At 56.1% G+C, this 11,071-nt stretch overlaps 5 protein-coding genes across 5 annotated transcripts; 2 read left to right on the forward strand and 3 right to left on the reverse strand.

Moving 5' to 3' along the window:
- Positions 1-1,689: 1,689 nt before the first annotated feature.
- Positions 1,690-3,352, reverse strand: VTJ04DRAFT_5102 (uncharacterized protein; the record flags this gene model as incomplete). The annotated part of the gene is made up of 3 exons (XM_069363182.1): positions 1,690-1,964; positions 2,039-3,233; positions 3,317-3,352. The coding sequence occupies 3 exons, from the start codon at positions 3,350-3,352 to the stop codon at positions 1,690-1,692; spliced, it is 1,506 nt and encodes a 501-aa protein (XP_069220053.1).
- A 669-nt stretch (positions 3,353-4,021) lies between these two features.
- VTJ04DRAFT_5103 (uncharacterized protein) lies at positions 4,022-5,380 on the reverse strand (the record flags this gene model as incomplete). The annotated part of the gene is made up of 2 exons (XM_069363183.1): positions 4,022-5,219; positions 5,313-5,380. 2 exons carry the CDS (start codon positions 5,378-5,380, stop codon positions 4,022-4,024), a joined length of 1,266 nt encoding a protein of 421 aa, XP_069220054.1.
- Positions 5,381-5,425: 45 nt separating this feature from the next.
- VTJ04DRAFT_5104 (uncharacterized protein) lies at positions 5,426-5,761 on the forward strand (the record flags this gene model as incomplete). The annotated part of the gene is made up of 1 exon (XM_069363184.1): positions 5,426-5,761. The coding sequence occupies one exon, from the start codon at positions 5,426-5,428 to the stop codon at positions 5,759-5,761; it is 336 nt and encodes a 111-aa protein (XP_069220055.1).
- A 1,804-nt stretch (positions 5,762-7,565) lies between these two features.
- On the forward strand, positions 7,566-9,161 carry VTJ04DRAFT_5105 (uncharacterized protein; the record flags this gene model as incomplete). Its single annotated transcript, XM_069363185.1, has 3 exons — positions 7,566-7,761; positions 7,830-8,214; positions 8,291-9,161. 3 exons carry the CDS (start codon positions 7,566-7,568, stop codon positions 9,159-9,161), a joined length of 1,452 nt encoding a protein of 483 aa, XP_069220056.1.
- Positions 9,162-9,791: 630 nt separating this feature from the next.
- Positions 9,792-10,533, reverse strand: VTJ04DRAFT_5106 (uncharacterized protein; the record flags this gene model as incomplete). The annotated part of the gene is made up of 3 exons (XM_069363186.1): positions 9,792-10,202; positions 10,275-10,342; positions 10,476-10,533. 3 exons carry the CDS (start codon positions 10,531-10,533, stop codon positions 9,792-9,794), a joined length of 537 nt encoding a protein of 178 aa, XP_069220057.1.
- Between the last annotated feature and the right edge of the window lie 538 nt (positions 10,534-11,071).

The following is an 11,071-nucleotide window of genomic DNA, read 5'->3' on the forward strand; positions in this document are numbered from 1 at the left end:
ACCGGGCTGGATTGGGCTGGACCTGGCCGGGCTGGGGAAAGGCGGCGTTGGCAGCGACTCGTACTGAGTGCCCGAGATGTTGCATCGGCTGCATTGCGGTGTCGGAAGCGGAGATAGATAGTTATCTAGATCCTGCTGTCCGCAGCGGCTCATCTCACTGAGCTAGCCCTGCTGCGCGGCTGCAAACGTCGCTGTATTTGGCGAGGTGGTTGGCTGCAAGATCTGACTTTGGATTGCGAGATTCAGAGGGCGCACTGGAGACAAAAATTTTCGAGGTAATTCCCTCGGTGATTGCTGGCCGGAACAATGCGGAAATGAGAGCAAACGAGAGCAAAAAAAGTCGGAAGCATCGGGTAGGGTACAAAGAGATGATGCCGGGGCCGGTTGGGTTAAGGTGCATGAAGCCAGCCATGTCGGGCGGATGGGGGTTGCTGTGAGGGGCGTGACGAGATGCTGCGGGCGACTGGAGCCGCAAGTGTCGGTGACACACTGACTATCAGGAGCTTGGGGAAAATTTTGAGTTTCTTTTGTGTGTGATTCTGGCCAAGGGGTTTGTGTGATGATTGAAGGGCTGTCTCGAAAAAGTGATGGAAAATTAGAAACGACTGAAACCACATAGGACTTGGGCTATCACATTGGATGAGACTGTGATGTTGCTTCCTCATCCCTTGTGAATGCACTCAGTATTAGTGGCAATTGCCAAATAAGTCCACACAGCACTCGCTCTGAGACATCACATGAGTTCCCAGATGTGCCTTCCGCCTCCTGCCACTTGCCTTACACCGTCCCAAATTCCCGGGCAACCCATGTCTCAGTGTCTCAGTGTCTCGGTGTCTCAGTTCTCTCCCACCGTTCGAGGCTCCCCAATGACATTGGCCAACTCCCGCCATCCCATCTGTTGTGATCGCAGTTCGATCAACCGATGCCCAACAAAATTATTTGCTCCATTTCGCGGAGCCAACTCCGCGTCGATCATCTTGCTACTACTTACTCGTATACTTATACAGCACATAATTGCCGATTGGGCCAGCCTGTCAACCTGGGATGTCCATGATCGACATTGGATCCAAACTGAGCTGGCGACCGGGAACTGAGTCAGTATCACCCTTGCCGTCCGTATGTTTGTTGTTCCGGAGGCAAAACGACAAACAAACCCTAGCGTTTTGTGGCGTTGTCCAACGGTCAGCCACTGCGGCACTTAACGTCCTTCAGCTCTCTGTAGGTATCCCACCCCGTTTTTACACAACACCAAGAAGGCGGTGGACAAGGCATCAAAAACAGACCGAAAGGAAAAATACTACACATCCCGCCAACCTTGACGTGGCAGACCAGACATCACCCCGCACCAGTTTGCTGCGACTTGCGACGTTAGGCTCACTATCGCAAGAATGTCGGTGAGAGACCACGATCTAGGAGCCTGCGAATCACGTTACCGATCTCTCCTACCCTAAAATGCACGCCATCCATCACGAGGCAACGTTCGTAAGGCTCAAGTCTTATGCCCGTTTGCTCAAAACAAACCATAGAACTCGTGAGGGTTTGAGGTATCCGTACAGCACACAGCCCCAGCCGACCAAGGCACCGAGAAATGCCAACGCCTGCCTTGAATTCAGAATTACACACAACCATGCCATCTCTCGTCCCATGCTGCCCTGTTCCTGTCTCCCTCCTCCCAACCATGCTTTCTTATTACCCGAGCAAGTTGATGTAAGGTTCTGGCCAGCGGGCCCACACAAATGGCCGATTCCCCAGCCTCCCGCTGACCGGCGAGAGCACCTTGAGCCGCCGTCGGTCCTCATCCACATCAGCCACCGCCACGAACCCCATCACGGGCGCCTGCCGGATCGTCTCGGGCGGGTCGTTGATCGAGGCATTCATGACTGCCAACGTCCAGTGCGACATTTCGGCTGTGATCTCGGCCCTCTCCAGGCCGGGCGGCCGGTTGTCGTAGTCCTCGTAGTAGTCTGTTGCAAGGAGAGGAGTTAGCTACTATTCGCATCATAATATGAACCCTGAGTAGGAGGAGCAAAAGACTTACCGTCGGGTGTCTTGAAGATGACCAAGTCATCAAACCCAACCGACTGCGTGTACGGACTCAACGTCCTCTTTGCATCCCCGAAAAAGTACTCCTTGATGGCCGCCTCCCTCGTAAACTTGGTGAACTCATACTCCCTCGGCACCACCCCGTCCGACTGATCCACCTGAAAAAACCTCACCTCCTCCCCGTACAACGTCCTGTGATTCCCCCACGCCTTCTTCAACGCCTCATACACCCCAGGCGAACCAACCACCACCACCACGTTCACCCCAAATTCCCGAATCGCCAACCTCAACATCTCCACATCCCCCTTTGCCTCGCTCGCGGGCGGCGTGTCGACAATCACCCCCGTCGCCGCCACCTCCCCATCCGCCTCCAATTTCGCTCTGCAAACCCCGCCGAGCTTGCCCACCAGCACCTTCCAAAACCCCTCGTCCTCCTCCACCTTCTCCCTGCCAAAATAATACACCACCGGCAGCTTCACAGGGACCAAACTAGGCCCGCTGCTCGGCGTGCCGCGCACGCCAAACCCGCCCGCCGGATCCTCCACGTCCATCACCGTCCCAAACACCGCCGCCGCCAGCGTCCCCGGCAGCGCCAGCATGCCCTCGCGCGGGTCGAGACTCACCGCCAGAGGCTGCCCGCCCGCGCGCGTCGCGAGGCCCGTCAGCGTCCGGACAATGGTGGTTTTGCCCGTGTCGGCCGCGCCGCAGACCAGCACTCTCGGCCCCAACTGCTGTTGTTGTTGTTGTTGTATCCCCGCATTACCAACCCCAGCGGCGGCTCGCGCTTTTTTGCGCGCCTCTTGAAGCGCAAAATGTAAATTCACCACCTGCAACTGCGCGCTCTCCTCGGGCCGGGCATACTGCGCGACCTTTTCGCTGGCCAGTTCCCCGGCGACCTCGAGCGTGGCGCCCGTGTAGCTGACGATGCGCGCGCGTGCGCCCCGCGCGAAGGTGTATGTGTGGTTGAGCGCGAGCTCGGTACCGTCGAGGTCGGCTTTTCCGGTGGTGAGGCGGACGGTGGTGCTTCCTGACGAGGTTCCCGGTCCTCCGGCCGAGGCGGTAGTGGTGGTGGTGGTGCTGCTGCTGGGGATGCTGGATCCGAGCGGTCCAGTTCGTCGGGAGACTTCGAAGCGGTATTCCCAGAAGGGACGGAGGGTGATGGTGCGGGTTGTAGAGGTGGTGGAGGGTTGCTGCTGCGGAAGGAAATGAAAATCAGTGGTTAGGATGGTTGTGTGTTGGTTTGTTGGGCATTGAGAGGGATGGCAGAGCTTACCGGAGGCGCAATCTGGCCTAGGCCTGGAATTGACATTTTGGCTACCTCATTCGGGGTTTGGAGAGGCGTGGGAAGAAAAATAGGTGGTGTGGGAATGGAGGTCGGTGTTGAGGTTGAAGCTTGGAGTTTGGAGCTGATGAAGCTGCTGTTGTTGCGGCAGGCAACGCACAGAGAGCTTGGATTGTGTATCCCCACTGTATCCTGCACTGTATACCCATCAGAACCTTGATGGCTCCCGTCCATCTGATCTGCCCAGGTCCTGACATCATTGACCGGAGAAACGTCAATAATGTTAAACAAAAAGTTCCCTGAGCACCCCGACATTGTACTGGTCATTTTGCATCTGTTGCCACATACCTGGACTCGGTAATCGCCGATCCCATCTGGCATTTCCTGGGACACCCGTCATAGGACATAGTATGCACGATGGCGGACACTTCAAGACAACAGCGGATCCAATGTGAAAATCTTCGATAAAACCTGGAACTCAAGGGGTATTGTGAAATACATCCATGCAATGCACGCTCTTGACACCTCCCTGTAGTCTTCCCAGACCATTTTTACGCAGCCACGTCTAAGTCATGGTCATGTAACCCCCTCCCGTTTAAGCCATATAGCCATTTGCCTCCTCGCTCTCAGAAAAACGCCAAAAAGAACCCAAGATCAACTCAGCGTCATCCAGTTCGTCCCCCGTCCCCCTTTGCCTCAATATTCTGCCAACTCCTCAAAAATCTTGATCAGGCTCCGAACCCCCAGCAAGCTGTTTTCATCCGGCCCTTGTCCCGGCGTCCAGCTTGCGTGGGCAAAGTCGATCAGCTTGAGCGAGTAGACGCGTGGCATGGTACTCAAGTCGTCCTCCTCTTCTTCTTCCTCGCTGTCCGACGGCGGTGCGCCCATGAGCTGGACCACCTTGAGGTCACCCTCGATGGGGCCGTCAATGGAAGCCACAGCCCCATTAAGGACTTTGGCCTCGACGCCGTTCGGTTGCGTCGCGCCGTTCAGCTTGGGTATTTGCGTCACTTCTACCACCTCTTGCTCCTCCTCTTCAGATGACCCGTTTTCGGCCTTGGCAATAATGGCGTTGTGCTCCTCGATGGCTTTCCGGAGAGCCTCGCCGTCGCCTTCAAAGGTGAACAGCAGGCTGGCCGAATACATGCGTGTCTCGGAATTTGATAGCACCTCCTCGACGCGGCGAAGATCGCGCAGAAAGGCTTTGGAGACAGCGCGACCGAGTTCCTTATCAATTCCGGCGCGCTCGTTGAAAATGAACCCCGCCATGGCCTGCACGATATTGTCCGGGTTGACTTCGAAGCGGCCATAGTCCTTGTCGAAAACCTTGAAGCCATCGGCGTCCAGCTCGTCCGGGTTGTCCGAGCCCTTGTATATGCGCATGCCCGCGATGCGGAACCCGTGTGTTCCGTTGGTCGTGGTTCTGCTGATCTCGTCGAAGCGCTTCTTCTTCTCGAGCGGCGCGTCGTCGGCCCACAGCCTCCGCCCAAGCTTGGCGTCAAGAACGTTGGGCTTCTTGAACCCATATGTGGTGTTCTCGAGGACGACTGACCTGTCGGTCTTTAGCCTGCGGTTCTTGTTGGGCTGCCATGTGATGTTGACAGGCTGGTCTTCCTCGGCTTCGGCGTTCGTGTGCCCCTCGGCCAGGGCCTGCTTGGCTCTCCTAACAGCCTCCTCCTTCAGGCCGTGGCTCAGGTGCTCCGAAACCGCCGGCAGCTGCTCGTCGATGGATTCAACGGTGGTAGCGTCGTTAAGCGCCAAGGTTCCGAGGAACATGGGCATCAGCGCCGCGAACTCGGGATGCTCGGCAAATGTCTTTTCGTAGAACTCGATCTCCTGCTGGACGCAGGGCTTGACGAAGAGCTCACCGCCCGGGTCGGAAAGCGTGCCATCGCTATGGAAAATGCGGCAAACCGAGTCAGCGTCCATCTGCGTCACGTCACGTCACGTCACGTCATGTCATGTCATCGCATGGGCATCCACATACTGTCCTGCCACGGCATGGCCGTACGGCTGGAGGTCGGCGTGGGTGGGAAGTGATCGTGTGCCGGCCATTGTGGCTCTGAGAAGTGTGTCGCTTTCCTTCGACGAGGTTTGTAGATGTTTCGGGCGTGTGTTTCAACGGCAAAGAAGGGACGCGGGAGGAAATGCGCCGGTTTAAGGGGAGTGATTGACGTCAGGGGAGAGAGTCGAGAAACCGGGTTGGGTTGCAGTCGCCAGTCGCATTTGTACCCCCAAGGTTGCAGGACAACAATGTACCTGATGACAGCTTTGCCGCTGGGACGGTGGGACGTCAGCTGGTTCTCCCCCAAGTTCCCTGTGATCAACGAGCGACGTGTCTCAGTCAGCGTGGGAATTCTGGCGTATTTCTACCACGCTGGCGAGGCTCGGGTCCTTTGGTGTTGTTGGTCTTCCACCTTTGCTGGGATGAAATAAGATCGGCGTGGGGCTTGCAGATTGCCGCGGGGCGCAGCTGCACCTCCCAAAGTCTTGGTCGCCTTGGGTTTGTTGGTGGAGTCTCGCCATGGAACAGCGTCCCTTTGACCTCCAACGCCGGGTCTTGCCGTGTCCAGCGCAGCGCGTCTTGGCCCAGCGGATCGCGCTTTGCCCAGCGGCCTGGGACAGGAAACTCAGAGCCTTTGACCAATCAGCGTTTGGTCTGTGGGCAAACGGCGGGACCTGCAGGGTGTTTTGGGCAGCAGGGGTCCCCGAGCTCGTTGAGCTCGTTGGCCTCAGGGGACCTCAAGCCTCAGCAACTCACAGCTCATTTTTCATTTGAGCACTGCATTTTTCAAGCTGCAGGAAAAATGTTGTTGCCCATGGCCGGCACACTCGGGGGCTGAATGGTCGCCCGCATCGCTTGCATCACCTGCATGCTGCATCCGACCGTCCCAGGAGAATTTTGCTCCAGCAGCGCATGAGCCACGAGGCGGGATTACCGGCATGCCATGCCGGGGGCCGCGGTCCGAAGCAAACGATCCCGCAGGATTTGGTGTCCGTCCCATCTCACAGCCACGGAGGCCGTTTGCGACAAGCGCCATTCATTGGAGCGCCCCAAGCCCATCCTGACATCGTCGGATCGCTTGTGTGTCTCAACACATGGACACAGCCCGGTCCCTAGTTGACGCCATGGACACATTAAGTCTGGGCAACCGCGACATCCACGATATTGTCGTTATCAAAACGCGGGGTAAGGGGGTAAGCTGTCGTAAGTGTTGGAGATGGCACAAGGTGGCGGAGGCATTGTTGGATGTGAGGACGAGTTCCTCTACGCGTCACCAACGCCGAAGAGATTGTTGACCCCAACGTGGTGACAATAGTAATTGTTCAAGGCGTGCACAACACGTCTCGAGTCCACGTTGATAGGGGCGACAGGACGATTAGGCACGTTGCCTCTTGTCAAGTCCTACATTATGTTGGCCATGAACGGACACACTAGTAGTGGCTGTGTATAGGTATATTTGTACATGTGCTTTCGGTGTGATATGGTCGGTGTAGGATGTCGTGGCATCAAGATGACTTTTTACTTGCGCTGTCTCAAAATTCTGGTTATCGAACGAGATTTGTCTCCCGAACGCTTGCAGGAAGGGTCCCAATGCCTCCCATGCGTTTGCGTAAGGCTCTGGTAAATCAAACAACGGGTTCTCTCGGAACATATCATTAGGAGGCAACGGAGAATATGTTTGAAGTTGACTCCAGCTTATGCTGAGGAGGCCGAGCAACAAGAGACTTGTTGTTAAGCTCCATCAAGGGTTACAGACGGTGTACAAGATCCGTCATTAGTGATAGGAACCAGGTATTAGTGGGAGCAAACGAACGTCGAAGCAAGTGATTGCGCATGAGAGATGACACTGGAAGAAAACCTGAACTTGGTTCCATACATTCTAGAGTGGTCCTTCCCTCTAGATTGTTAGGTACTTGGTCTTTGTTCCATGTTCCTCGTTTTCGAATCTTACCTGAAGTCCGCAACTGCAAACCTAAAGTGAAATTAAACAATTCAATCAAACGGTCGACGGCCACTTTGTTTGCGCAGCTTTCCTCCATCCTACAACAACCTCCCAGGTCGCAAACACAAACAAATCTGGGATCTTTTCTCCCACCCACCCTCAAAATCCTTCGGCTTATATCCACCCTGCCATTTTCACTCATACATGAGAGGTCGTTTCACTTTGCCATATTATCTTTCTTAATTTCTTAGGTCCCTGGTATTTACGACCGAAACTCGACAAAACAATCAATGATGGAATCTCCCATTCCCCGAAGCACTACTCCGACGGAGGATCCTCCCGAGGCCTTGCTCAACAGCAAGCCGGCTGGCCTTATTCATGACGTCGAAAGCATGAAAGTTCAGGTCAATGGTGACAAAGCTCCCCAGCCCGAGAAAAAGAAGAAAAAGAAGAAGAAGCCGACCAAGAAGAAGGGAACCGGCTTCGAGGGTACGTTTGAAACTCATGGGAATGCCGTGAGTCTTCGTCGGTGATACTCATGGGCTGACACCAACCAGAGTACTTCTGCGATCCCCCGATCACTCCCGCCGAGTACAATGAGGAGAGACAAGTTCTCTACCCTCCCCACCGAGCCTTCGTCGACCGCATTGAGGAGTGCATTCAGCGTTACCGGGCCCGCCGGCGCATGGACAACGAGAGGCACAATCTCTTCACCGAGTATCTACTCTTGGGAGGCATCGACGCAAACCCGAGGCAATTCCAAAGCACTGACAAGATTGGGAATGACTTGTTGGAGGAGGTCGATAAGACCACCGTCCGCGAGATGACAGCTGACTCTGTCATCCAGCGTGGTGCTGGCGGCCAATCGAACCCTCGCTACTTCAATCCCAATGAGCCGGAGCATTGGAGTGTGGATTTCACCGGCGTTGCTGCAGGTTTTCTGTGAGTAATTCTCGCGTCCCATCTGGACTGGGAGCAGAAAATGAAGGATACCCAAGACTAACAGCCAGCATTATAGATCGGAGCATATCCCGTCCCGCATGGGTGGCCGGAACGAGGAGACGATCCGCAAGGGGGCTGAGGTGGTCTCAAACTTTCTGCGCTACGTCGAGCAGCACGACGTCTGCCCAGAATACGTTGAGGATGTCAGAAAGGCCCGGAAGATCTGCGACCTTGCCGTTGAGGAGACCTCGCTCATCAACAAGCTAGCTAACTTGCTCCCGGGACATTTCAACACCTGTCTCCGCGTCCGTTTCATCAAGGAGTCTGACCTGGACGATGACGAGGTCTTGTTCACCCACATCGACGAAAACGGGAACATCTCCGAGGACGGCAAGCCTCTCATCGACCCTAAGGTGGCCAATCTCACCTTCGCCGTAGCTGTCTCCATCATCTCCCCAATCCACGCCCAACCCGCCGCGCAAACCGTCGCCAAAACTACCGAATACACCTACGAGGTCAAAGCCATCCGCCTCCCCACCGACGCCATCCGCGCCAAGTACAAGGCCGTCAACCACCACCTCGCAGGCAGCATTCCCGAGTTCCAGCCTTGCGGCACCATGGTCGCGCACCCGGTGATCATCCGCAACGGATGGGACCTGTCCGGCGGCATGGACACCATCCCGGCCGAGGAGGATGTCGACACGGAGTTTATCCTCGAGGAGGAGATCCTGCGCCTGCTGCGCGTCGGCATGAAGCTCACTCTGCGCGTCTGCACGCTCAGCTCGGGCCTCAAGTTCATTCGCCAGGTCAAGGAGATCTTGCCTAGCTTTTATGTGTTTTTGCCGCAGGAGCTGATGCTGGATTTCAAGGCGCCGGTGCCGAACCCGCGGCCGGGGAAGAGCGTGCATGATGCGGATTCGGAGTGGGATGAGGAGGGGGATGAGTAGGTTGTCGGCGGTGGGAGGGTTGCATGTGCAAGGCCCTCGGGAGTAGGATTGCCGCTGGGAGAAGGAAGCGGACAGGTTGAAGATCGTTGCATTGCCTTTCAAGGGACGGGAAAGTTAAGGTGATTTACGAACGATGCGAAGACGTCCGAGAGGACTCGAGGCTAGATAGGCAGCGGAGAGCTGAGAATTTAAAGAGAGGCCTCATCGACGATATCAGTGTGATAGAGTGAGAAACACTAGTACGCTGGTTTCCAGTCCATTATAGTAGGCTCCTACTCCGATGGTAGGAGGCGTGGCTAACTCCAGTAAAACGAAAACGTGACCCGACCTATCCATCTCCGTATGCCCGACGCGCCATCCATCCATCAAAACACCGAAAAGTCCAGTCATAATAGAGAGTATGGAGAATAAAAGCAAAGCCTACCGACAAAGCCAAACAGAAAGAGAAGCAAAAAGTAGATCCCAAGTCCCAGTTGTGCAGTCAGACACGAGCCTGTCATCACAAAACAGATTATGATGCCATTCCTCCCTCAGGCAGACAGAAGATTGGCCACGCTCCGTGCCGTGAGCCGGACAGACCTTCAGCAACGGCGGCAACCTCACTCGAGGCCACCACAACACCGTTCACCCTCAATCACGGGTCTGCACCTTATAATCCCCCGCTACCACCTGGGCATAACTCGGCGGCGCCGCGCCATCGCTCGGTCCCGCGGCGCTGGTCGTGCCCTGTTCCTGCGGCGCATGGTGCTGGGCACAGTGTTGATCACAAGCGCTCCGTGCTGGCGCCCCGGCGGCAGGATAGGAGGGAGCAGGAGCGCTCGTGGTGCCGTAGTTCATCGGCCCGTGCGGAGCAGGCTGCTGGCGGTACGCGGGCGGACCGCCGGGGTGGCCGGGCACGAAGACGTAGATGGGCCTGCTGCCCCCGTGGGCGTGGCCGGCGTGGCCGGCGTGGCCGTGTTCGTGGTCGTGGAGTGGTTGGTAGATGTCGTACGGGTCCGGGTATTTGGCGATGATGTACCAGGCGTGGAGGAGGCCGGGGATCTGGAGAGAGAGGGTTAGTGGATCGGGGATGATAGATGGTGGATGGCGCCCAGATTGGAAGAAGGGACGTACGTAACCCAGGATCAAGAGAAGGATATTGATGATGGAGTCGGCCGAGCAGATGCCGCGCTTGACCCAGACTATGAAGAGCCGGTGTTAGCAGGCGACTGTTTGGTGTTTGCTCGGGATGATATCTAGACAACACCCAAGTTGCTAAAGGAAAGGAAACACAGTGATGTCTCTTTCATTAATATGGGGTGACAGAGAACGAACCTGGGAGCGGCGGGAACAGCACGGCTAGCAGAGCGAGGAAACAGTCTGTCGAGCACATGATGACAGTTTCGCTCATGAGTGAGGCCAAGCAGGTCGATGAGGATGTCAAGGAGATGTTTGCTTGAATAGTACTACTAGATTTTGATGGGTAGTTTCCCTACGAAAAGGTCAGATCCAGCTCATGCCGTTCCTGTGATGAGAGGGACGGTTCGAGAGGCTCCCGTCCCGCGTCACGAGGTTCAGGAAAGCTGGACCGCGGGGCCATGACGTCCCAGCGGCTTGCGTAATGCTGCGGCTCTCGGGGCGACCCTTGCCCGATTGTCTTGGCACTGTCGGCTGACGGCGGAACGGTGTGGGGAGAGCCGAACGACACACTGTGTTGGTTCGTTGGACTTGGAAGGCGGTCAGCGAATCTGGACCGGCAGAATTTGCTTGGCCTGGAAGCTTGCCTTGTTGCAGCAACATCGACGGTGCGTGCAAGTCCAAGTGGGTTTTCTGTTCCTGCATCAAACTCGCCAAACACAAACACAAGGAACATCAACTCCGACCACACCTCCACCTACCCGACGGCCATCCGGCCACTATCCACAACCCAC

This window comes from Mycothermus thermophilus, assembly GCF_041956435.1.
Source record: "Mycothermus thermophilus strain CBS 625.91 unplaced genomic scaffold VTJ04scaffold_3, whole genome shotgun sequence".
Classification (NCBI taxonomy): Eukaryota; Fungi; Ascomycota; class Sordariomycetes; order Sordariales; family Chaetomiaceae; genus Mycothermus; species Mycothermus thermophilus.